The sequence below is a fragment of the Lethenteron reissneri genome, chromosome 58 (genome assembly GCF_015708825.2).
Source record: "Lethenteron reissneri isolate LAM-NWPU_2019-01 chromosome 58, ASM1570882v1, whole genome shotgun sequence".
Taxonomy (NCBI): domain Eukaryota; kingdom Metazoa; phylum Chordata; class Hyperoartia; order Petromyzontiformes; family Petromyzontidae; genus Lethenteron; species Lethenteron reissneri.
Genome location: NC_083836.1, coordinates 1,476,294 through 1,503,591, shown reverse-complemented (window position 1 = coordinate 1,503,591; position 27,298 = coordinate 1,476,294). Strand labels below are relative to the sequence as shown.

The window sequence follows — 27,298 nt, the reverse complement described above, 5'->3', positions numbered from 1 at the left end:
CTCGAGGAAGGTTCCAGACGATCCGCAGGGCTTGAGCCCTCGTGCCGAGGTCACCGCTCCCCGCCCCCCCAAAAAGGGTGCTTCTCCTGCGGGAGCTGTACGGGGGAATAGGTTTTTTTTCAACACGCCATCCAAGTCACCGGGTGGAGCGGCGGCGCAGCGGTTAGCGCGCCGAACTGCGAGGCTGGCGATGCGAGTTCGATTGGCGGTCGCGGCTAACATCGGTGGCGATCGATATCCACTTCCCCTTCACCAGGCCACACTGACCAGTGCAGGGGAAGTATGGTTGACGCAGTGTGGTGAAGGGGCTCGTTCTGGCAGTGGATTGACACAGCCTGGTATTTATCATCACGGGGCCACCAAACATGGAGGATGGTGAAACATTCATTATTATATTCTGAGCCTTAGAACAAATACAAACAATCACGGTGTAAAGTTTGGCTTCCTGAAGCGTGCAAAGGCTTCCGCATCTAATGAGACGGTTCAAAATAGACGGCGCACTGTAACACGGGAAGCTGAAAGCCTGTGCTTTGTGTTATATAAGATAATAAATAATGATTAGGCCCTTGTGTCAATGCACGGCTGGATAAGGGCCCTCCCCCACGCCATTTCAGTCGAAGCAGTTGTTTGACCATACTTCACCACTCTGGTCAGTGCATGTTGGTGAAGATGTGGCGGGGGGAGCTGGGCACCCAGACGTCGCTCACGTTAGCCGTGGCCAGGAATGGAAGTCAGGAAAGCAGAGTTGATAGATCAGAGCGCACGTCCACTAAGTCACCTCTGTTGTTTTTCCTTCCCCACCTGTCCCGCGCCTTTCCACATTTACTAATTTTGGTGAGAAAATCAATCGCGTGTGGCATTGGTAAAAAAAATATATACATCAGAATCCCAGAGTTCTTATAAACAGCGCGCGATTAAATATTAGCGGTAACGTTAGAACTAAAAACAATATCTAGGTGCAAGAATATTCGGTTGTGTTTTGTTTTCTCTGCGTCCATGCCGCCATTCACCTGTACGCGTAGTTCACCTGTACAACGGGCGGTTCCCATTGGGGCTCCGGGAAGAGCTCCTTAGGGGTGGGGCATCGTGCGAACTGCCCCCGCCCACCTCACTGCCCCCCCCCACCTCACTGACCCCGCCCCCCTCACTGCCCCCGCCCACTATCCGTGATCATCGCTGTTGTTGCTGCAGCCGCAGCTGAAGTTGAAAATATTAATTAATATTTAATGCACTTAGAGCCTCCAGACAAGCAACCAACTGTATCACGAACATTGAAGTTCGCTTTGTTTTTGCACAACTTGCGGCCGTTTGCACCCCACGTCTCAAGTACGCTCGCCCCACGTGGATTTAACGTCACGCACAGATGTGCAAAAGCTCCCAGCTTGTTATCCGGACCGCCAAACTCAAAAGAACCGACCGCGTGGCCATGCGATCGTTTAGAAACCGCCGACTGACGGAGGTGTGCCGTGCGTGCGTGTGTTGTACACACGTCGAAGAAAATGCATTGTGGCCAAGGAAATCGGCCGGTCTGTCATATGAATTAGGAGGAACTTGCGGATGGTCATGCTCGGAAACAAAAAAAAAACGTCTGTGCCACTTAACTGCAGAGGAGGAGCCTCGGGTCGGCAACGGGGGCAAGCCCAAGTCACACGAGTCAAAGGGGTCAAAGGGTCAGTGTCAACAGAGTGATGGGTTGTGTGAGCGATGGGTGCGCGAGTCGAGCGAGCGGTCCACTCCTCGAAGTGCAGGCACGTCCGGTAGTTGCCACAAGTGACCGGCACCAGTTGACTCGCATTGAGGACCCATGAGCCTCGCGTAGAGACCAACATATTGACACAGAGACCCACAGGCGCGCATGGCGACCAACATGCACGGAGACCAATGTACTCACGTGGAGACCCGCGTACTCGGACCCGCCAGACGCACTGCGTAGCCAGACGTGGCAGTGAGCCCGTCAGATACTGCTTGACGTCCCCTGTTGATGACGGTGCCCGGTGCGTAGGTCACCAAACACTTGAGACTGTCACGACTTCTTCTGTGACTACTACTACTACCGCCACCGCTGTGATTCTTCATGGGGGCAGAGGAGGGAGGTTCCTTCATTTTTCACACCAGACAGTCGACCTACATGATTGCGCCGAACTGCGCACACACACACACACTGCTCTACCTCACTCACCACACACACACCACTCACACTGCTCTACCACACTCACCACACACACACACTGCTCTACCAAGCTCACAGAACACACACCGCTCTACCACACACACATTCGCCATACACACGCATACTCCACACACAACGCTCTACTACACACCGCCTTCCTGTGCAAAGCCCCCCCCCCCCCCCCCCCCCCTAGTTCTCTGGCCGGGCGTAGCAGCAGCAGCAGCCCGCAGTGTTTGTGTGATTTGGCCGGGGCGATTGGACCCGGTGGCATTTGCCTCTGTCGCGAAATTTCCTGCGCCGCTCCGGTAGCCAAACGTTTGCGAGAGGGCTCGCCGTGAACCCGCAGCATTGTCAAGGCTCCCCGGACTTGAACAAACACCGCCTGTTCTTTGTCCACGAGTCGTGTTTCGCTGCCGGCTTGCCCCCGCGCTGAAGTCATTCGAGCGCTCCCGCCCGTTCCATATTATTCGAGACGCCCGCCGCCGCACGCGCGCCGAGGGGCCTGCGAGAGAGATGCCGGCCGGCCTTGGCTTGGCACGGCCGTGGGGGAGTGGTGGGGTGGGGGGGGGGGCCCGTGGGGGGGAGCTTTCATTCAGCAGTGGATAGATCATGATTGATTACGATTAGAGTATATGCGTGTTTTTTTTGCAAAGTTCTAAAGCGTTATGTTTCTGTTCAAATGAGCATTGGGGCATTGGTGATATCGCATTTTTTTCGTTTTCACAGCCCTGCTGAACCAGTGATGGAAATTTCACGTTCCTGTGGCGGGCGCGAGTACATCCTTGATTACATAATCATAATTGATGTTACAAATTTACGGACCTTTGGCACTCTTTTGCTTGATGAAGACCTTGGAAGTTTTTGGACCATATTTCACCAGATTGGTCAAGGGCAAGTTGCTAACCGCTATGACACTCCCCAGCTCAGATGTTTATTGTCGATGAAGTAAATAACATTTGTAAACAAATTAATTCTTAAAATGCAATCATCATACAGCAGCAGACGACACAAAACAAATATTAACAAACATGGGCGTGGCAAGCTGGTAATACACTTGAACAAAATCGTGAAAAATGCGATATTTTTATCAATATATTTGGTAATAGTTTTAAAGCCTCGTAGTAGCTTAATGAGCATAATGTCGTGAATATTTGTAATGTTTGTTCGTCTCTTGCTGCGTTACGCTGACCGCGCGCTGCCTTTACACGGCCGCATCATCTGACGGCGAGCATGCAGACACAGACTTCCTACATACCCTCAACGGACTATTGGGGCAAGTGCTGTGTTAGCGAGCGCCTAAAAGGGCCAGCAATGCACGCGGGAGAAGATGGTGTGGCCAGCACCACGCCTGGCTGCCTTTATCTCCCCCTTGGCGATGTTTACACATCGCACCAGGTGCTCATTTGAGGCGTGGTCGACCTAGGGGACCGCTTCGTATAATCGCCACTGGTGTTGGCCGTGAGCGGGAATCGAACGTGGGAATTGCCGGGTTCACGGCGCCGTGCACTTTTACCGCTACACTCTTGTGCGCACGCACGCACGCAAAGACACGCGCACACACGCACACACTCGGGGCCGTTGGCTCGGTCGCGGCACTGCCCTGGCACTACCTCGAACAGACGGCTCAGCTCTGGCTTGATCCGCTCGGTTGCTTCCAAAGACTCGAGACTTAGTTGAGACAGGCGAGGCCCGTGGAGCTCAAAGAGGGGGGGGGGGGGGGCTGTTGTTTTCAAGGGCGGCCTGCCCACCATGGCAGCAGTGGTTGCAGCTTGCACGGGGATTACGAGGGATGGATGGTCCGCTCCGGTAAATATTGAGAAATAAAACGCCACTGGCAAAAACACGTTCAGAGAAATTGAACGGCAGCCTCCAGGAGGTTGGCCCGAACAACAAGTTAACGGTCACAAACACAACATCGGACGTCAGCAGAGAATTTTCTACGCAACTTACAAAGTGACTCGAGGAAGTCGTTTGGCTTCGTCTTGAAGTACGCCGGGCGTAAACCGTCGGATCGCTCGGGGGTGGCATTCGCGGATGCGGCGGTAATTTGTTGCCTTTGTGGCAGTCCTGTGAGATGCACGAAGCGTTTCCCAGGTGTGGCTCGTCCCAGCTCTGTGGAAATCCGGGGGAAATGGCTCGCGCGAATGCTCGGAGCCGGCTCGAGTCTTTCGGGGTGGGCGTGACTTTGCGCCGGCTCATTAGAGCCGAGCCTGAGTTCATTCGAAGCGCACGGGCCGTTTGGCGCACTGCCGTGCGAGAAAGCGAAAGGTTGGCTGGCCAGCCAGCCGACACACTCGAAAAAGAGAGTTCTCAATCAGTACGCAGCTGCCTGCGATGACTCGTGCATTGTAATCGCGGACGTGGACAAAGAGGGGAGGAGGCCGTGGGGGATGCCACGGCGCCATTTTGCGATCTTCCCCCGGTTTAAACGTTGGTGCAAATTTATTGTAAATCCTTGCCCAGCTCTGTCCACCCCGGCAGTGTACACGGCTGCTAAAACGGGGAGCCGATTGGCAGTCACGTGTGGTGGGGTACAGTGTGGGTAACTCGGACCTTTTTACCAGCGTGGAAGAGTAGGCCAAAAGCACCGTCCAGAGGCCCTTCTGGCGGCAATGACGCGAGCCAGCGATTTCAGCGCTGCGCCTTTGCCTGTCGCCGTAACCAAAAGATGGACGCCGCAGGTCTGCGATCGCTCGCCACGCTGCTCACACGCCGTTGTTCCCTTTGCCCTTCCCCCCTGCCGCAGGTCATCCTGGTGCAAGTGAACCCCGGAGAAACCTTCACCATCCAGGCCGAGGACGGAACGGTGCAATGCATCCCCGGTGCGTAACCCTCGGGCTCCCGACCCCTCGTGCGTTTCCGTGCCCTCCCTGAGCTCTTGACGTCGCTCGGCCTGACCCTTCCCGCCGGGCTCCGCGCAGGCTTCGCTTCCCCGCGGGCTGACAGAGCCAGGGATATCCGATCGTTTAGTCGATTTGACTGCTGTACCGATGATTGCTGGGAACAGCTCGACGCACCGGATGACGCACATTTAGTTTGCGCAAGCAAAAAATCAGCCTCGGCTCTGTTCCCTCGTGTGCACCGCTGGACGGCAGGTGAGGCGCTGGACTTGGCGACACCTCCAGCGTCGTCGTTGTCGGCTGCGTCGCGCTGGGCGGGAGGTGCGATGTTGGCATGGCCATCATTGGGATCGAAAACACGAGCGTCACGCTTCGGTCGATCCAATCAACCGAACTGCGCAGCTCTCCTCCTCGCCCCACACTATGGCCACTCTGACGCGTCTCGTTGGATGACCTTTGCAAAGCCGAGGCTTCTGTGGCCAGCGACTCGCGGCAGGTGCTATCGGTGGATAAAGGGGTCTTTTAAAACGCTTGTGAAACAGTGAACGTCTAGATGAAGCAACATTAAACAGCCTAAAATCAGTACCTGGTGTAGTGCATAAACATCGCTACTAGGGAGACAAAGGCGGCCGGGCGTGGTTCCTGGCCACCCACCCCCTCGTGTGCCATGCCGGCCTTCATAGGTGCTCGCTAACAGCACTTTCCCCAACAATCTGTTCAGGCTATATGGGGGGTCTTTGGCTTTGTGTGTGTGTGTGTGTGCACGTGTGTGTCTGTGTGTGTGTGTGCGCTGGCGCGTGAGCTTGCGAGCGCCTCCAGCAACTTGAGACACTTGCGAGTGGGTCCCAGACATTGTGAAGAAGAAAAAAATCCCCGGGGGGGGAGGGGTTGGGCTGGAACGCTCCCCACACCCGCTGGCGGGGGGTAGCGGGGTGCGGGGTTAAGATGATGGCCTGCAGATGATGCAGGGGTAACCGGGGGAAACTCTGCGACGTGCGTAATTTAAGTTTATTTTGATTTGTTACACGGATGGATGGTCCCGTTTAGCCAGCCCACCACCCAGCCACTGCACACGGGGAGATCGGCGGTGTGCGGGAGCGCAGCAGCAGCGCCAGCGGCAACATAAAAACCAAACGCCAAAACGTCAGAGATTGAGTACACCAGAGTCCCCAAGGGATTATTGCACAACAAACGAGGTGGTTGTATGGATGCCGAACTTTTTTCGACGGTCGTGAACGAGAGACGCATGGCGGCAGTGAGAGAGAGACAGAGAGCAGTGCACAATGTGAGAGTGAAGAGGCGTCAGGAAGAGTGAGCTGCAGGTGTAAGCAAGCTCGACATTTTTTAGTCGTCGCGAATAGCATCCATTCATACGCAACGGGGATTCCTCTGCACGCGATTCCGAAACGCGCGCTGTCCGTGAGCCCGATTCACATCCGAATCGATACGTTAATCTGTCGATTTAAAGCTTTCGTGACTGCAGGGATTCATCTTCTTGGTTCTTTCGGTAAAGTCACGTAGAAGGGAAATAATAAAAGAATAAAAATAAAACATAATAAAATAATTCTCACGACGTTTCGGCCACAACGCAAGCAGCCGTCCTCAGGTGAAGACCAGGTCTGTCGGGGAGACAGCTTGCGTTGTGGCCGAAACGTCGTGAGAATTATTTTATTATGTTTTATTTTTATTATTTTATTATATCCCTTCTACGTGACTTTACCGAAAGAACCAAGAAGATTATACGTTAATCAATCGGTGCCGTGTTGCACCCAGGGATTCGTTCCACCCGGATCTGTCCCGGAAAATGTTTTGCACGCAGCGTCCAGTCTACCGCTCGCTCTGGCGACTGTGGGCCACCCACCGCCTATTCCAGTCTAACCCCTGGAAAATATTTGGCAAGAAATTAATGCCTGGCTTGCATCCCCTTCCTGACAGGAGAAATTAGGAGTGAAAGAGACCGGAGGAGATAAAAATTAATAAAAAATTATCATCATTGTCAGCCATCGTTGATCCACTGCTGTTGGATAAACACCTCCCAACGTCCCCAACATTTCTCATGATGCTGCCATGTAATTATCCGCCTGGCACCGCACGCGAGTCGATTTCATCGCTCCGTCTCCTCGGCGGAGGTCCTCATTGTTATTTGACATTGCCCCTCATCGTCGTCGTCGTCAGCATCCCAAGCGACACGTCCTGCCTGATCCCGCTCGATGATTAAATATACGTAAATCGAAGATGTACAAAACATTCGTAATATACATAAAATGGAATATATTTTAACAACAACGAGGACTATGGACCTCACCTATAATTATCGGTCACATTCGCTCAACTTTGTTTGGATCGTGATCTCAGAAAGGAGAGGGACATGGTGCATTTGTTCAGGAACTTCGGATGCTTTTTGTCTTGGGGTAGCTCTGTGGGGTGGAGGGGGGGGGGTTTAGGCGGTGTGATTTATTGCGCATCACGCGGACTGTCGTTAGAATAAAGTCAGCGCAAGTTTCGTCAATAACACGGGGAAGAAAACTGTCGTGCTGTCAATGACGCCGCAGTGTCGATCACATTGTGGTTCGATATTTCGGGCAATGGTACTTGTAAATTAGCGCGTTGAATCGGCAGCGTACAGGTAACGCACGCGCGTTAGTAATGTAACGCACGCGCGTGTGAGTAAGGAACACGTATGCAACACGTGTTCCCAAACTGTGTCCTGAGTATTGACAGATCCTGCGTCACTTTGAAATGCATTACTCGCATAATCATGTAAGAATCATGTATGGCCCCATTTGTCAATCCACTGCCTTCCACCCTACACCCCTATGCCATGCTGGTCATGGGGGTGGTGGGGGGGGCTTGATTATACTTCACCGTACTGGTCTGTGCGAAGTTGCTGAGTAGGGGAGTTGCGAGCAACTCAGATGTTGCTAGTCACTGATGTTAACCGTGAGCGGGAATCAAACTCGGCTCACCGGGTTCAAGCGCAGTGCGCCAACCACTGCCACGCCACTGGAATCCCATAATCACAATAAAAACTGACATTGGCTCTGAAACCATATCAAATGATGAATTATATGTGGCTTATTTACCACAATGAATAGGCCCGCTCTATGTGGTATACTTTGCCCCATCATGCAGCACTGATGTTGGCTGTAGGCTCAGAAACAAACTTAGGGCGGCATGCCAACCGCGATGCCCCCCCCCCCAACCCACCACCCACCCTCACACACACCCCTTGACTTTGGAGGATGGAGCACCCCTCGGATTTGGCTTGAATTCCCCACCGCTCTGTCTCAAAGGGGCCGGTAATGATCGTGGATGTGGCACGGTCGCCCAGGGCAGATGCTGGCTCTCTCCAGCCGGAGGGCATTAAAAACAAACGTGTAACACGTGGCCCGGCCAAACCCGCGCTGCCCGCAAGGGATGGCGTGCATGTGAGGGTGCGCGTGTGTGCGTGTGTGCGATCACGTGCGTGCGTGGGGAACGGTGGCGTAGCGGGACAGCGCGCTGCGCTACGAACCCGGCGAGCCGAGTTCGATGCCCGCTCCTGGCCAATATCTGTGATGAATATCTGAGCGCGTCCTGGGCCTCCCCTAGGTCGACTCGGCCTCAGATGGGTACCTGGTGCGGTGTGTAAACATCGCCACTGGGGATACAAAGGCGGCCGGGTGTGGTGCTCGCCACGCAACCCTCACGTAAGCTGTGCAGGCCTTTATAGATACTCGCTATAACAGCATTTGCCCCAACAGTTTATGAGTGGCTATACAGGGGACACCAAATCCGCGTTGTTGCTGCGTAGAATTATTTATTGGATTCACTTTCAATAAAGAAACGTGAAATTTAAAGCGAATTTGCGAAAAAAAACATTTCTTTCCGCTCGACCTTCTGCTGCGTGAGTGTAAAAATCCACCCGCTCATGAATATTCATTATGGGGAGGGGGGGGGGGTGCGGCACGTGGAGTGACGTCACGCGCGTTACACACAAACAGACATTCTTGGCTCAGTATTTGTCATTCTCTTTGAACGAATACCTGGGGCGCGGTGTGTCCAACATCAGCACTGGGGGAGACAAAGGCGGTCGGGAACGGTGCGCGTCTCAACTGCTGCCCCCTCGTGCGCGCCGTCACAAGTCGTCGCGGGCGCTCGCTCGGCGCTCTTGCCCCAACAGCGTCGCACAGGCCACACGGGGAGATCTCCGCAACTCTGTGAGCGCGTGCGAGCCCCTTTTGGCCTTCGCCCGGAGTCGTTGTAAATCCGCCGTGACACTAGACACCCCCCCCCCACTCCATGCCCTGCCCCCCCCCCCCTTCCACCCCCCACAAGTAAAGTCTTATCACCTCCCAAACCGGGATCCACTCGCTTGTTTTCTATTCCTGAACTTGTTCGTCAGACGGAGTGAAAATGCAACACGTCCCACGAGTGTTTATATTTACTACGGGTGTAAAGATCCCTCCTCCTCCTCCCTCCTCTTCGTGAGTCCATGATTTGCCAGGCATCTGTGAACCCGTGCCACCAGCTTCAGGGACAGTAGCCCTCTGCTATCCACTCCAGCGTGAGAGGCCTTTTCGTTGCTGCTCAATTCACATTCACACGAAGGACAGGAGGGTGAATCTCGATTTCAGAATCGTATCTCTCGTAATGTCACTGTGACTGTAGTGGCCTCTAGTGGCTGGAGGAATCCCATTTGGCAGCGTATCTCGAGCTGATCAATCGGATTTAATTGATGAAACGTGCGTCGTTATGAACTACTCGTCAATGATGACGACGACGACAATGATAATAACAATGCCACCTTTTTTCGAGGGGGGGAATGTGTGAGTGGTGGCGTGGCGGGTTGGCATCCTCTGCAGATTTACAAAAGTGCGCTGTGGGTTATTTATTTATTTTTCCCCCCAGGGCGCTTGGCGCTACCGCCATTCCCCCCCCCCCCCCGTCCTTTTGCCTCATTAGTCTGCCTGCTCTGCCCCAACATAAACCAAGAGGGCCCACTCGGCCCGTGCCTCACGCTGGCGGGGTTGTGTGTGGCGACCTGGCGCCGCGGCCCACCCCACGGGGTCCCGTAGGGGGCGGCCCGCGCTGGAAATCTCGTAAAATCTCGCGGCCGCGGCGGCTGCAGTGGCCGGAATCTGCAACCGAGTGCCGGCGAGGGAAGTTAAACTCCCCCCCCCCAGCTCCCTCCATCCCCCTCTCCCCCCCCGAATTTTATTTAAAACAGCCTAGGTATTACCCAACGGTGAGCGAATTTGGCCACCTGAATTTCGATTCCTGGTCACGGCTAAAATTGGTGGCGAGTGATGAATGGAACCGGTCGGTCTTGGACCTTCCTCGCCGCCTTCGCCAAGGCCGTACTGACCAACGCGAGGAACAAGCGAAGAGCGGTCAAACGACTCGCAAAGAAACCCACACGAAATGCGTAACCCTTCATCCAGCAGTGGATTGACAAGCTAGCAGAGTGACTGGAGAAATGGGCGATAAGGCGGTCTAGGGCAGGCGGTGGGAGAGGAGGCTGGGGGGCGGGGGGAGGGGCAGAAGGTGTGGAGGGAGAACAGGGAGGGGGGAAGGAGGAGGAGGCGCCTTGCAGGAATGCGTGGCATTAACCGCAGCGATCCGGCAAGGCACTTTTCACCCCTGCTCGCCTGCAGCAAGCTGGGACATTAATAGTTTTATTTATTTATAATTCCCATTCCCCTGTCCCCCCCACCACCACCCACCCACGTTTCGTTTGTTCGTTCGGTTGCCCGGGCGATACGTTGGGAAACGAAGCGCCACGAAGGAATGCGAGGAGGTGCGTGCAATTGGAAAAGGGGGGCAGCTTCCGAATCCGCGTGGGCACCCATCGCCCTGTTTCCGGGCAGAGAAGCCGACACTCGCGATGACCCCCAGAGACACAACGATTTTACACTCCGAGGTCCTTGGCCTGATGAGACCGATCCTGAGGGTTTGCGAGAAGAGGAAGAGGGCTTAGAGCGGTGCCCACTTCAGATGGGGGTACCGCTCAAAACATTTCTACGTTTTGGCTTCGCTGTTGTCGCTTTTGCCCCTTTTTTTGCGACCCAGGACGCTCTTTGCAAACGAGGCTCAATATCCCAGTCTCCCGGCGTTCTCACCTGGTTGCACAAAATCAACTTGATATGTCAGGGCACTCTCGCAGAACTGGGTGAGAGTCGATCGCCGCGTCTGTCGAGACGAAACAAATCTTAATCGCGCATCGCATCGGGAAAGCAGGCCGATGAGGCCTTGCTTCCTCTCTCTTCTTCACGAATCTTTCCGGCGCTATATTTCTGATCTTCGCACACAATGGACGGCGGGTAATTTACAAAAAATTGCCGCTGCTGCGTGCACGTGGCGCTAGCCCGACCGGGGCTGCGACAAGCCGCTCTTTGTATCCTCCTGTATCTCCTGGGTCTTTCTGTCGTCTGATGGAATTGGGTGGCTGGGGTGGGGGTTGGTAGGGGGGTGCAAGAGAGGCGGGGGGGTGAGAGAAGAGTCCCGAGGTGTCTGGCCGTGCGATGCATCAACCGGGCGCGATCTCCCCGTCTTGCGGTGGCTGCAGCAGAAGCGGCAGCAGCAGCGCGGCTTCGCGAGACGACAAAAACCCACGGGGGAAAAGCGACGCCGCTGGCGTGCGAGCTTTTCTCGCTGCATACCAAGCAGCCCGGCTGTGGCTCTGGCGGAATACTGAAAGGCAGGGGGACGGTGTCCGTCTGCGGGCAGCGGGTAGACAGGCCGGCGCGTTCGGTACCAAAACTGTGTAGCGAGCCAGCATTTCTCCGGACGCGAACAAACAGACGCTCGTGAAATATTATACATACAATGTTTGCGTATATATATATGGTACAGCCCCACGTGTCCACCCCGACCAGATTAAACCGCCCCGACCCAGTGCGGTTATTGTGCACGGTGGTGCTACGGATCTTCAACGCGCGATGGAGCTTGATGGACGTTGCCGCCTAGTTTCCACGTCGCCGCTGGGGTTTGCAGAGCCGTCTGGCTCGTGCGATGGATTTGTTTACCTATCCACTCGCCAGCGTGGTGAAGTATGGCCAAATCATCATCATGGCCGATACTGCTTGGGTGAGAGGCATTAATCCAAAAGTAGATTGGTAAATAACTGGAATTAATAACAATTAATTAGACAACGCGTGTGCTACGACGTTGTAATAAGTAGAATGCATGTTACCTTTGGTGACCTCACGAGTCCTGCTACATCGGAATGTTTGGCGAATTCCGACAAAGAGAGTTTGTCGTCTTGCGGGAGGGAAACCAGGGAACCTGGAAAAATCCCCGACACGGATTATGCGAGGGCGTGACGCTCAAAAGCTCCGCACAGATAGATGCGAAAATCCATTGCCCCCCCCCCCGCCCCATCTCCTGGCTGCCTTGCAGACGGACTCAACCTCGACGGCACCCGTTGTTCCCAAGCAATGCCCCACTCAACCCTGGCCTTGTTAATTCAACATCTTTTTATCCGGGTCGAGATTCCTGTGTGGTCCTTTCCCCCTCCTCCCTGCCCTCGAGCCCTCCCCCCTCCTCCCCCCGGGGACGACAACTGAACCTGCAAAGGATTGCACGTTTTGTCACGGTCGTGGTGCCACTGAAGGTATTTTATTATTTCAGGCGCAGATGTGGGCTGCGTTTGCACAGTGGTTAACGCACTGAGCCATGACCCCCCCCTCCGCCTCCTGTCACCTGGGTTCGATTCCCAGCCACGGCTGGCATCGTTGCCGCGTGCGGATTGTACAGGGTGGCCCCAAAAGTCGAGGACACACGGGGTTATTTAATTTATTTTAACACTGCTCTTAAAACATTTCACGTGTTTTATTGGTGAAGTGAATATTTAATGTATTATCTTTACTCGTACCTATGTTTCTGCTTCCTTTGGGACCGCCTCAAATCTGTCATTTACAAAACTCCGACCAAGAACGAAACATGATTTGCTGAATGTTCAAAGATTACAGCCATAGATCTTGAAGAAAAAAAGTCCTAAGTTCATTTCAAAAGAGAATTCATGCTTGCCGTTAACGTGAACTGGAAGTCGGTTTGAACGTTCATGAGAATGTTTTACTAAGTAACTCCGATGCATCCTGACTTGAGGCCACCCAGCATACGCAATGGGAGGGGGGGGGGGCTCGTTAGAATCCAACTCGTGGGGGTCTCTCGTGTGGGCCCCCCCCCCCCAGGAACTCTTTGAGAGGGGGCGGGGGGGCGATCTCGTCGCGCCCCAGCACCGCGACGTCCCCGAGCTAGTAAATATTTAAGTGGCCGTTGTCTAAACATGGCACAAAGACAGTGAATAACACCACCACCACAACCCCCACCACCACCACAACCCCCACCACCACCACGCATGGAGCTGCCGCAGGTGCGCCGACAACTGGGAGGGGGGGGGGGTGGTGATGGGGTGCCCCACGGGGAGAGAGAGACGAGAGACGGTGCCGGTATTCGGTATCCCTCCGTACGCAGTCACAGCAGTGTCGGAGGGGGCGAGGAGACCCGTAGTGTAGCAGGGTGGGGGAGGGGGGCGGGCTCAGGGGGGGGGGGCGGGGGAGGGGGGGTATGGGGGAGGAATGTTGCTGTTGTCGCCAGGCTGTTACTTCCCACCACTTTGGGGGGGGTCGAGGAGAGTGGTGGTGGTGGTGCTGGTGGGGAGCGAGCGATACGAGAGGCAGGGCCCGGCAGCCCAGGGGGAACCGTGAAGGCGGTGCGGACAATCCTGGCGCAAGTGCTGGACTGGATTAGGGGGCCCGGCTGAGCGCTGTGAGAGCGCCGAGGGCCGTCTCTTTTACGACTGGCCGCTGTAGCATCCGGAATGCTGCTGCATTAGCGGTCCCAGTGAAACGGCAGGGAGTGCAGCAGCATCGTCACAACATCGCAGCATCGTCACAACATCGCAGGATCGTCACGCCGTGACGGAATAGCAAAGCCCCCCCCCCCCCCGCCAGAGGATGGCACGGATGAGCACAGTCGCCCGGCAACATGGCATCGCAACCGCGACCCCCTTGACAGGCTTATTTATTTTACCATTAACCCCGGCAACTTCAAAGGCCCGCCGCAGCGGTACCGAAGACATCCTCCGTGACCCTCGGGCTTGGTGCCACCTAGATTCTCGTGAAGGTCAGAGGCGTTTTCCCTCCACCCCCCTCCCCTCCCCCCACTCCTTAGCATTGGCCTCAGCAGGGTGGCTATCGTCTCCGGTCTAGGCCGTGCGCCGCTCGACAAATTAAAATTATTGTTTCCCCCCTCCACCCCCCGGCGGCTCTGCCGTGGGGGGCGTCGGATGAGTTAAGCGATCGTCTGTGGCGGAGTGGGCAGGCTTTGGGGGGGGGGGTAGGGGGGGCCGCACGGTTTGACGCTAGCGACCAAACCGCTGAGTCGCCTCCGGCTCTCAATTGCTCGCGCGATGCCATCGTCATATTTCGTCGTTTATACCGCCATCAGCCGTGATCAATCCGCTGCTGGATGATAGCAGTCACGCGAAGCGGCCGTCCGCCGAGCTTCCGTGCGCCCGGGCCTTCGCACTCCCAGGGGAATGTCTCGCGCAAGCCTCTCGCACGCTTCTTTGCGCACGCTGTTGCTTTGTTTCATTTTGTTTTGTGTCCGTGAAGTTCAACATACATACATTGTATGAAGTTCAATAGACATACAATGTATGAAGTTATACATACATTGTATGCCGTCACAATAACTACAGGGCCTTGAGCTGGCTCGGGCTCAATTCGCCGTAAGAATGAGGGCAGGGTGACCGGCCTTGGGACTCTTGTTCACACCGGCAGATCGTTCCACGCCTTGCGGCGCAACACGTGCCACTGGCTCGCGTGTGCGCGCACATGCGTGTGCACGTGTGTGTGTGTGTGTGTACGCGAGCGTCTCGTGGGTCGGTGACGTCCACTTGCTCGTAGCGAGAAGTGAAGCTAGTAGGATGACGTCTCGGCTGCCGTTTGTTTTCCGGCGTTCCGTGGTTTTTTGTCATCGACGCGGGTCTTTCACTCGCTCGGCCCGCCCCGTGCGTGCCCTGAGCCTCTGCGGCAACTCGGATGGGAACCGAACGCGGTTTCCGGAAGGAACTGGGCGGCACGTGGGAGCGAAACGTCGGACGTCTTTGCCCAACGACATGCGGCACGACAGGAAACCGCGGCCGAGAAAGCCTCCGCAGCGGTGATCCTGTCACTCATTCTCTAGATCATCTCCACGACCGCCCCCCCCTTCGCCTCCTACCCCCACCAATCTCCCCCTCTCCGCCTCGCACCCCCACACCCCCACACCCCAGAGCTGCACGTGTCAAGCTGTGCAGATCGTGCCCCCAACCACATACCCTCGCTCCTAAGCTGGCCCCCGTTTTTTTTCCTTTCCTTTCTCTTTTTGCAAAACATGTTTGAAATAAAATATCAAGACAATCTATGAAATACATTGATGCTGGAATTGCGCGGGCAAGCGAGTCGGGGCATCCTGACCTGCTCCGGCGGAGGGTCTGTGAAGAGGCAGCGGCTTTATTCAATGCAGCGGCGATAGATTTAAAATTCCCATCTCGTACAGCCCAACAACAACAACAGCCGCCGCCGTTCGCCACCAAGCGGCTGTGACGTCGCCGTGGCGCTTTTGTGCCAGGCTAGGTGCGCTCCGATGCCAAGTGAGCTTGCCGACGGCTTGCTGTTGCAAGAGGTCACGGGAAAGTCCCCAGGTGGATGATTGAGACGACAGGGAAACGCACCAACTTTGCTCCCCATGTTTTCGCCACCCGGCGCTCCTCCCGTTGTCGCGAGCGTCGCTCTCGTTATCGTTCAGGCGGTCGTTTCATGAGTGAATCGGAGCGATGTAAGTTCTAATTAGGCCGCACAAGAGTCAGGGAGCTGAAGTTTGGCACGCATCTAAGTCGTCCGTCTACACCGACCACCGCATTCTCCAGATTGCGATGCCACTGTTCCCACCCCCCCTCCCGCCTGGGGAGGTTGTATGTGACCAGAGTTGGATTACTTTGTTGAAAACCCTCGTGCGTACGCTTTTCACGAGCAATATTGAAAACCGTTGACACCGGTCGTACACGCTTGGTGCGCGTCGTACTTTCCTTGTGCATCTTATTTATCCAGAGAATACGGTAACTGTTGAGAATGAGCACTTAACGTCTCCCACTTTTCATGCTCTTGTGAAATAGGGCGCCTGACAAAAAAGCGTAAAGCACTTCTTTTCGTTTTGGGGCTACAGATAAAATATTTGGCCCTGGGCGGGCGGTTTTGTGCGTCGCTCAAGGAAAAATACGGCAGCGTATTTATTATTTCTTACCCGCGAGTACATGTGCCGGGCATTTTTCGTTCGGAGAGAGTGGCGACGCGAAAGACAATTGTGTTAAAAAAAAAAGCACCCAGAGAGGTCCGCCACCGATTGCCCCTTTACCCCCCTTACCCCCCTTACCCCCCCCCCCCCGCACGCGACTATCGGTGCACCGAGCGGCGTGCTTGCGTCTTGGTGCTGGCGAGAAGCGTAGACGTGGGACCGTGGAATATACAGATGTTATTTAGCTCGCCGTGATGGGGCCCCCGGTGAGCTGCCGTGCTCCTATTATCTCGCGGGCGTCCTGCGACGATGACGGCACGGACGTTGTACAGTTACAGATCTTGGTGTCAACGGGAGCACGGTTTGCACGGGTCGCGATACAAAACGGCGAGTGCCGCTACAACAATGCACGTCGCCGCACTGCTGCCTGCAACGTGTCGCGACACGGCCCGACGGTCAACTTGTGCGATCCGGGGATCAAGTGGCCCCGCTTAAGCTGACGACGAGGGAGCTCCGGGGCGGCAGTCCGGCTGATTTGCCGACAACCATCGACTGAGTTCCGGTTCCGTTCGGGTTGTCGTCGTCGTTGAAGACGAAGCTCCCGGCACGTGGAGCGAAACGTCGGGGTCGGTACGCCACACCGACGCAACGCGCGCAGGGCGCGGACCCCCAACACACGCCGGAGTCGGGAGCGGAAGAATTTCGCCACCAAATTGTCGAAAGCAGCAACTAGAAGCGACATTGGGGGGCCATCGCTCGTGCAGAGGTGGCATCTTCCTCTTGGCCCCCTCTCTCTCTCTCTCCACTCACTGCCGTCTCCCTGGGCCATCGTCTGCGAGTCGGCTGGACGATGTCGCTCTGGTCGTTGGCAAATGAATCCAGTAGGTGGTGGCGGGGAAAACCCCGCTCGGAGGGGGAGGGGAGGGGAAAAAAACTACATGGAATGAAAAAAAATAAGACGCGGCATCTGTCCAAGTTTCGCCGTCAGCATCGTAGACAAAGGAACCCCCACCCCCTGTAGCCTTCATAAATCAAACTAACGTTTGGTAATCAACTTTGCTGAAATGTTTCCACTGCTGAATGGAAAGAAAGTTTCAGCTAAGAGAGCTCCCCCCCCCCACCCGTCTGAAGGTCCTCCGTGGCTTTGTAAACAAAGACAAAAGATCCCCCGGTATAGCCTTAACAGACTTTTTGGGGCAAGTGCTGATCGCGAGCACCCAATGAAGGCGGTGGGTGGCCAGCATCACGCCCGGCCGGAACCGGTTCGGATAATCGTCACCGGTGCTGGCAGCGAGCGGGAATCGAACTCGGGTGGCCGGGGGTCCGTAGCGCCCTAACCGCTACGCGATCGCTCCCCGACTCCCAACTGCCCCGAAGCACGCACAGCCAACTTGGGAGGCTCACTACGCACTTTCCATCGTGCGCGTTCCGCATTGAGGCATGGGGAGGCGACGGTAATTTCTGTTGATGTGGCCCCAGAGAGGGAGAGGGTGGTGGGGGAGAGCGAGGAGAGCGAGGAGGAGGAGGATGGGGGGGGTAGTTTGAGAGAGAGTGAAGTGCTCGACGGGGTGGGGGGGGGGGCGTTAATCGCTGGAGTGAAGCCAGCCGACCCCCATTGCCGACTGGAATGTGGTGCAGGAAAGAGAATTGTAACGCGTGCCTGTGAGCGGCCCCGTGCGCACACACACATGAGAGGGAGTGCGGCCGGCGTGCGACATTTCACACGGCAACTTCTCAGACTCCTCCGTCCCATGCGTTACTGCCGCCCCCCCCCCCCCCCCTCGGCGGTGGCTGCCCCACTACAGATGAGCATAGCGGCCCTCTTGTTGTAATGGATGGCGACCAGGTGCTCGCTGGGTTTTTTTTTTCAATATTGAACTCCCTTCTTCTCCTGGCCACACACGTGCACACACACAGACACACGTGCACACACACAGACACACAGGCACACACACAGACACGGGGGCAAAGACAAAGATCCCCATTTAGCCTCGGAGACTGGTGCGGCAAGTCTCCCATAATATTGCAGGTCTGCTCAACGACTTCTGGACTCTCTATGGACTCGCCGTCCCATCTCACTCTACCCCCCTCCACGCACTCTTCTACCTCTCCCCTCTCATCTCACTCTACTCCCCTCCACGCACTCTCCTACCTCTCATCTCACTCTACCCCCCCTCCACGCACTCTCCTACCTCTCCTCTCTCATCTCACTCCATTCTCCTCCACGCACTCTCCTACCTCTCCTCTCTCATCTCACTCCATTCTCTTCCACGCACTCTCCTACCTCTCCTCTCTCATCTCACTCCATTCTCCTCCACGCACTCTCCTGCCTCTCCCATCTCATCTCACTCTACTCCCCTCCACGCACTCTCCTACCTCTCCCCTCTCATCTCACTCTACCCCCCCTCCACGCTCTCTCCTGCCTCTCCCCACTCATCTCACTCTACCCCCCCCCTCCACGCACTCTCCTACCTCTCCCCTCTCATCTCACTCCACTCCCCTCTACGCACTCTCCTGCCTCTCATCTCACTCTACTCCCCTCCACACACTCTCCTACATCTGCCCACTCCTCTCCATGCACTCTCCTACCTCTCATCTCACTCTGTTCCCCTAAATGTACACCTCTAGGATGTCCAGCCTCCTTCGTCTCCCCGGCGCCGATGTTGACGCGCTGCGTCAACTGGCGGGAACGCTTCAGATGACACTCGCCACTCCCTGGGAATTAAACTCAGGTCACCGGGTTCGAGTGCAGCACGCTGTGACCACCATTGCCCCACCACTGCACAGAGCGCATTTGTCCATTTGGCTCGGCACTACTGCTCACTGAGTGAAAAGGGCGCAAATAAGGGTGGAGAAGTGCAGCCTTTTGGCATTGCATTGAGACACGGGAAGCGTGACACCTTTCATCAGAAAACAAACAGCGGTGAGAGGCGCGTCGATGGGTAATGAGTAACGCGAGCGGGCCTGGTCCAGGCCTACCATGGGGGGCCGGGGGGCAGCCAAGATTGGCTGGGGAGAACGATGACCACCGCGGTGGCGGTGCGACGCAATCGGCTCGTGTGCAAGAAACCCGGTGGGCCATGGCATCACGCGACCATTCCGGGGTGGCGATGACGTGAGAAGGCTTCTCATCCAGCAGTGGATTAATCATGGCTGATGATGGTGGTGGCGGCGGCGATGATGGTGGTGAACATTCGTTTATTTTGCAGTCGTTCTTCCCATTTAGCCTTGCCCAATGCGGCCCTCCCAATTCCCCTTCGTCTTTGCGGCTGGAGGAGCCTAGAGAGAATGCCAGGCTCGTAAGCCGCGTTAGGGCGCGAGCGAGCGAGCGTGCGTGCCCATGCGTGTGCTGTGGGGGTGGTGAGCGTTACACAAACGGCCCTGGCACGGAACGCGTTATCTCAAAACGTCAGATGCTCTTCATGCGCCGCATTGTTTCATGAAAGAGGCACGGAAACAGCTGTCGTGCGCTGAAAAGCATTGAGAGAGAAAAAAAAATATCCGATAAATCTCTCTCCGCCCCGCCAACCAACCCGCCACTCTGCCCCCCCCCCCGCCCCCCTTTTCCAGAAAACGGGCGTCTCCAGCGCATCGTTTACCGTAAAAACGCGGCTGATGAACGTTGTTGTGTAGCGGGCATCGCGTTAAGGGCCGCTGCCACCGGTCCCATCCCGCGGAGCTCGCGCAAGCCAAGCAAGCGACGAGACTGGTCGGGGTGCTCGGAAGGGGGGTGCCCCCCACGCGGGAACGGGTCGTCGCCGGCTGCTGCGGACAATGTTGGGGGGCACCAATCCGTTGCTGTGCTGTACTTCTGCGCTCCCACCTTCCACCAAGTCGGCGTGACATGCGATTTGAATAACCACCGTGACCCTCATCCACCGGTGGATTGGAAAAGGGCTGTATTGATGCATCAGGGCCCTCCACCACGAGGCACTGACACCAGTCCCCTGTCGGGAGATTAATTGGTTACTGTAGTTAATTAGTCATTGAATACATCTCCTTCCATTTCGTGCACAATGTACGTACAATATGTTTTTGGACATCAGCGTGTTGGCCTTCCAGGCGTTTTTGCTAGCGTGCAAAGTTTCTTGAAGGAGGCAAACTCTGGATGGGTTTCACCCGCCTGGGTCTCGTCAGCCAGCCAAGTTTGCAAAACAACAATTAATGGTTTTACTGGATGGCAAGAGCTCTCCCTCTAATTGACCGGGCCCTGTCGGTGCCAAAAACAATATTGTACAAAACCCTCTGAGCGAGTGCGAGGGAGAGAGTGAATGGGAGCATGAGAGTGTGGCGGGCGGGCGAGAGGGGGCGAGAGTGCGGGTGAGCGTTCGCTCACTCTCGGCGCCGTTCGCCACTCACGGGGTGTGGGCCCCCACGACTCGCCTGGCCAATTTTTTTGTTTGTTTCCCCTGTGCCGATTTGTTAATATTTCTCTCTTCACATTTTCGCCTCTCCCTTTTGTGAAGACAACGGGAACCTGTTCTCTCACGCGGTGGCCGCTGTTACCCGTTTATAAACAAGGTGGTGACTGGGCAGGTTTGTCTTAATCGCCGGTCGGCGATTCACCTTTCCCCCTCCGTTTGTTTTCCGCCTTGAGAAAAGCCCTCGCCGAGTCTCCAGAATCCTTTTCGGTAGGGTCCTGCCAACTTTTCTCAGAGGTGGGGAGTTGTTGAGGCTGGGGGCGTGGGCGAGAGTCATCCGTCCAAACTGCGCCAACCTCGGAGGGATCCCCGGCCACCACCGCTCACGAGTTCCACCGCGGGCCTTCGTCAACTACTTCCCGATTTACGTTTCGTCCATCGCCCCCAAGGCTTTTATTTTGCGTCGTTTTGGTGAACCTTTGTCGTCCACCGCCATCCTGCGCCACCAGGCAAGAGCACGATGGGATTTTGTGAGGGGGGGCGGGTGGGGGGGGGGTTGCACCCTCACGGCGACAACGCGACCTCTCCGCATTGTTATTTTTACTGTGCGGGCCCGCCCGCGAAGTTGCTGAGCCGCATGGTTTCGTTTTTCGATCAGAAAATTCCTTTGTTCGGAGGAAACATTCGGCACGGCGCGCGGCGGCGTCTAGGAGGAGCTGTGCTTATGGGACGGTGCGTGCTGTGCGCTAGGCCCAGATGGCCCTCTTCAATTAATTGCAGTTTTGTGTTCGAGCCTTTTTCATACCTTGATAGTTGGGAGTTGTTTTTTTTTCTCTCTTTCCGAACGCAGGGTGGTTTATTTTTTAGCGTCTTTATTTGCACGACTTGTTCACATGCATTCTTGTGCAAGTCACGACAGCTTTTCACACTCTTAATAAGGCAACTGTTACGGCAGAGAAAACCCACGGCGCACGCTCGGACATGCACGCTCACGCGCACGTAGACTCAGACACAGCACACACGGACGTACGAACGCGCACACATACGGACGGACGAGTACACACACATACATCCACGGAGATGCATTCACACATACACGGACGCACACACGCACGCACACACGCACGCAAACGCTCAGCAACCACTCCATGCCGAGGATGGAGATGCTCCAGGAGGAGAATGTTGCAAACCTATTGGACGTTAACAACACAGACCAAAAACATCCGATTTAACGAACCAAAAAAATATCTGTATCTCCACAAACATTAAAAATATTTCGGAGCTTTGCCCGTGTCGCAGGCTTACGTGAGCCATGTATGGAGGAGTGGGAGTAGGCGCGTTTATTTAACCACCCAGAATTCTCCACGGCAGAGTTGGGGGTCTTCGAGGGCAGTGTGATCCCCAGCGTGCCGAGTGGGGGAGCACCCCGCTGCGCTGGTCTTCCCGGTTGTTCGCTACGGCTCCCCCGAGGCGCTTTGCCGCGTCCCGCTGCGTGTGTTGTTGAGCACGACGTCCCGACGGTTCGTTCCACGTGATGCCAAAAAAAGCCGAACGGCACACAAGTGTGCAGGGCCGCCGTTGCTAGAAAGAGGCGTTTTGTTGTGTGTCTCGGGGCTCTTTATTTTAATCTCCTGGTTAAATAAATGGTAGCACTACTACTACTATGCGACAAAACATGGTGTGAGACAATGCCCAGCAACGGATGCCCCCCCGATCTTACTGCCCTTCCTCCGTGCTGCCCGCACCCTTCCCCCCCGCGCCCCCCTCCAAAGCGCCCCCCTTCGTTGTTCTTCGCTCACAGCCACGGCAAAGTGCCGATGCCGATAAAGGACCGGCGAGGTGGTTTGAGCGGTCGTGTTTCTCCGAGCACCGCATTCCTGGGATGGCTGCGATCGTACTTTGCCCGGCCGATCCCGTGGACGGGGCTGGCTGGCGGGGCTGGTGGCACCGGGCTGGACCTCCCCCCCGTCGGCAGTCCGGCGCGGGGGTCATTGCTACGAGAGCCGCCGCTCTTTAACGGGTCTTTAAAATCTATTTGTGTTATCGGAGCTGTCCTGACGGAGCGGCCACTTTGAGCCAGGTTGGAGCGGCGCACGCCGCCCTGCGATCGGTTTGGGTTCGGGCGTTTGGCCTCGGCGAGGCTCAAATCTCCCCCCCCCCTCCCCCCCGCCATTGTCGATGGGTAACGATGCGCATTCGCGTCCGCAGGGCCTCCTCGTTACTCCACTGCTGGATGAGAGCCTCGCCGGGCCGTGCGGATCTCTTGGGGTTTGTTTGGTGGGGAGCATAGACGTGTGACCGCAGTGCAGGACAATGGCGGGTTTTTTTTTTTGGTGCACTGCCCGTCGATCTGCTGCTGCTACTGCAGCCCACATCGCCCGCCTTGACCCCACAGTGGTCACCGTGCTCCCGCACACTGTCTGCCCTCAACTCTCCCCGTCTCCCCGTTCGTTTTCTCTCCTTCGGCTGCCGCTCTGCCGTTATCCTCGACCGCCGCGCGTCACCCCCCACACCTCCCACCCGTGACGAGTCCCAGTTCCAAGACCACGTGCCGCCCCTTAACGTTCAATGCGACGACCTCCTGAACCCGCGTAAGTCCAAGTCCATCTCTGACGAGAGCATCCGTCGGAGCAGACGCGTGCACACCCCATCCAATCAAGTGACATTCCATCTCTCTCTTCTGTCGCGGGGGTGGGGGTAAAATAAATTAATAAACAACATATACATATTCTTTGGTTCTTTCGGTCAAGTGACGTTGATATAAAGAGTAAAAATAAAGTGAATAAAAATACCACGACGTTTTGATCGCAACACAAGCGGTCGTCATCAGGAAAAGGAGTTATCCTCGAAAGGCAAACCGTTTATAAAGATTTGGAGGTGGGCGTAGCCCAAGTGTGTCAGTATGGGCGGGGCAGCAATGCCAATGCAGCGGCAATGCCAATGCAGCGGCAATGCCAATGCAGCGGCAATGCCAATGCAGCGGCAATGCCAATGCAGCAGCAATGCCAATGCAGCAACAATGCCAATGCAGCGGCAATGCCAATGCAGCGGCAATGCCAATGCAGCGGCAATGCCAATGCAGCGGCAATGCCAATGCAGCGGCAATGCCAATGCAGCAACAATGCCAATGCAACAAAGGGCCGCCAGGAAATCACTGCACCCCGCTCCACACACCACACTGCTGACGGTGGAGGTTGATTGATTGAAGTTTAAAAAACCAATTATCATATTTTTACTGGCAAATGAGGTTCCAATGGTGGAAGAAAACACAAGTCAAGTCATGACCCAAAGTGGTTGATGACATCTTACCGATGATTGCTGAGTCTATAACCTTCCTATCGGTTGAAATTGTGTCTGTGTCTGTATATATGGATGGCTTCATGAACGAATCTTTGTTGATAGCCAGTAGGCTTGCAAAGTACTATCGTCTTAGAGAAATCAATTTCGTGTGAGCCAGCCGCATTAAAATAATGATCAGCCACGGCAGAAGTTTTGATCCTACCGTGTTTCAAATCTGCCTTATGCTCACGAACACGGTCAGAGACATGTCGCTTAGTTTCCCCAATGTATCTACTGCCGCAGACAGCTTAGTTTGTAGATGCCGGGATATTGCATGTCCATCTGTGAAGGACAAGGTTCCTGACATGATGACGACCGCTGGTTTTATGATCAAAACGTCATGGTATTTTTATTCACTTCATTTTAATTTTTATTATTATAATTTTTTCTATTTTAGTGACTTTACTGAAAGAACCAAATAATATGAATTCCTGCAGTCACGAAAGTTTTAAGTCAAAATTTAAACAACGGATAGGCGCATTTTTTTTTAATGATCCGCTTGCACCTGCCTTTGTATTTTGAGAGACGCGTTCAAACACGACGGCTCCCCCCCCTGCCCCCCCCCCCCCCCCCGGGGTCGACTTTCACGACGCGCCACCGCCAGACCCGGTCGTAAATTTGTCAAATGCTCGCGCAGCGCCGCGTGCAGATTTCGCCGTTCCCGGGAAAGCCTAGCCTCGGATGTCGCGCGGCGACGAGCCCGAATGTGCGCGCTCGCGTGTAGCCCGTTTGTAGATCCACTGCTGGATGAGGTACCCCCCCCCCCCATCCCCACCAACACCGTGCGAGATGCGGCGGTAATCGGACCGCACTTGGCGCTGCTCAGCGCGGGGTTGGCGCAGGTTGTCGGGCGTGGACGCGGGAGCTTCGGAGTACAGTACAACAGGTGCGTCTTCGCGCGGTGCAGAATCACCCCGGGGGGGTCGGCGCTTCAGGTTCTCTCTCGGTGCCGTGAGCCGGGGTTGGTGGCAAAGGTCATAGTGGTGGGTTCCACTTCCTCATACTCCAGGTTTTGCAGCCTTTGAACCGAGTGGACACATATCTCCATTCCTCTCCATTCATTCACTCGCCCATTCCCAGTCATCCACGCTGCTGACTTCCTCTACCACTGCTCAAGTCCAGGCTCCGAAACTTCCTCTTCTCCTCCTCTGCCTATGACTGTGTCCTCTAGGAGGCATCTGCAATTACCTGCTGTGGACTGCGGCCTGTGAAACACGGAGCCTCCGTGACATCCATTTCCACTGTGAGAGTGGCGCGAAGACCAGACGTTTGACTTGATCTTGGGTAACCCCCCCACTGCTCCAAGGCTGCACGTGGCATAGATACAGCGCCGGCACTTTCCGACACTCGTCGGAAGAGCCGAGCCGGCACCGCGGAGGCTTCCGCAGTTGTGCCGTGCATCTCTCGCCGATCCGGAGCGTCGTTCTGGTTGTGCTCGTTTCGGCAGGAAGCGCGTTGTCCCGGCAACGGAAGAAGCTCCCCAGCACGCGAAGCGTCAGGATGTAGCGGGCGAACGAGACGCGTCGGGGGGTGGGAATCTGGGAGCGGAAAGAATTTTGCTGGCAAATTGTTGGAGGGGGGGGGGGGGGTGGTGACCCGACTCCTATGCCCCAAGGCATTTGCATCACTGGAGCGGCGAGGCCACCTTTCCTGGTTGAATGTTTCCCCCGCTCATCGCCGTCCCTGGGCCCTCATCTCCGAGTTGTCGAGCAGTGGACGCCGCTGTTGTGTACGCCTTGCCCAACCCCACTCTCAAACCCGGCCCCCCGCCGCCACTACCCCCCCCAACCCCCTCTGTGCCCACCCTACCCGGCATGAACTTTACGCGACTTTTGCTTCGTCCAAACACCGCACGTTAATTCGCGCGTGGCGGAATTAAAGAAAACAAAACGCGCGCTGACAAAGGAAGGCGCGGGGAGAGAGACAGAGGGCGCGAGAGAGGAGAGGAGACAGAAAAAGGACGCGTGGAAAAAAAAAAAGCTCGAAATGGCAACAAAAGGTTAAGCCCCGGACCTCGGCGAGGCCACATGCAGAGCCTGTCACTTTTAATTGGGGAAGAGCCCCCCCCCCCCCCACCCTCACCGGTGCCACTGCTGGCACACGACCTCGTTGCCCCCCCTTCCCGTTTGAGCTTGCGGTGGGGGGGGGGCGCAGCCATCTTGGGACCACCGTGGCCGTACAGCGGAGGCCATTTTCGCAAGAGCACGGCGCCCCCCTCGTAAAGCCTGACGGTAATAAGCCAAACTTCAAAAACGCGGAATCCACATTCCTTGGACGGAATCCCTCCCACTGACCTCCTGCCCAGATCCACTCCCTGCAATAGCTGTCCCCTCCCTCTCCCACCCCGTTCGCTCTCTCCCCTCCCTGCTGCTGGTGCTGCTGCCTCCTCACCCGCGCACATAACCAACCCTGGCCAATGTCTGCTGTGCCACCCTCCTCCGTCTCTGCTCTCCGTTGTCCTTTGTGAGCAGGAGGGGGGAGAGTTCCCTGCGGTGTTCGAAGCTCCGTCGGTCAGTCCGTCGGCTCGTCCGTGGCTGGGCAGCTGCTTGCGCCCGCCGTTTTGGCAGTAATTGTCGTCCCGTAACGTCTCGTTACTGGCGTCATTTCACTGCCCCCCCCTCAAACCCACACGCAATTGGAAACACGTGTCGCTGGCTGCTTGCTTTTTTTGTTCAGTTGAGACGAGAACCTTGCTCGCTGGACGTGAGAGCGCGCCGCTCGCTCACTCGCCGCCGCCCACCGTCTCGCGCGCCCCACGCCCGCTCGTTCGCACGCATCGGCCCCGTTTGCAAAAGTCACGGTTTGACAAAAAATTGTTCGGCCCGCTCCCCGAACTGTCAAAATCGGACTCTTGCACAAACGTTCGAAACGTTTAGAAGGGGCGGGGGGGGGGGCGGAAGGGGAGAAAAGAGTAGTCGGCCAAATTATCTTCCAACTTCGTCTCTTCCCCTCTACACACTGCAGCAGAGTGGCGTTGCCATAGCAGGGAAACGGAGGATGGAAACATGCGATGGGTGGTGGTGGTGGTGGTGTTTAAGCAGCAATTGTGGGCTCATTGTCTATCACTGGACAGAACATGTGCCCCGCGTGAGCCCCGCGTAGCTCCTGGGATTGTCAGCAAAGAGTGTGGCCGTCAGGGTAAGCTTTGCGTGCGCCCCCCTTGCGCCAGGTGCCGGCACGGGCAGAAACAAAATCCATGCCGCTTTCTACACAGACGGTTCCATTTGTGTCTTCCCCACCCCTGCCCCCGCCCCCCCTACTCCCTAGACACTCCCTTCCAATGTTTAGTAAAACAAATGGAAGCTAAAGCCAAAATAAAACCGGTG

The 27,298-nt window shown here is 55.9% G+C and overlaps 1 protein-coding gene across 1 annotated transcript in view; it reads left to right on the top strand.

Annotated features, from left to right (window-relative positions):
- Positions 1-27,298, top strand: part of LOC133357406 (fibronectin type III domain-containing protein 3B-like) — a 168,428-nt gene that overhangs the window by 45,039 nt on the left and 96,091 nt on the right. The window contains 1 exon segment of the mRNA XM_061575325.1: positions 4,917-4,992. Coding sequence (XP_061431309.1) covers positions 4,917-4,992 — 76 coding nt within the window.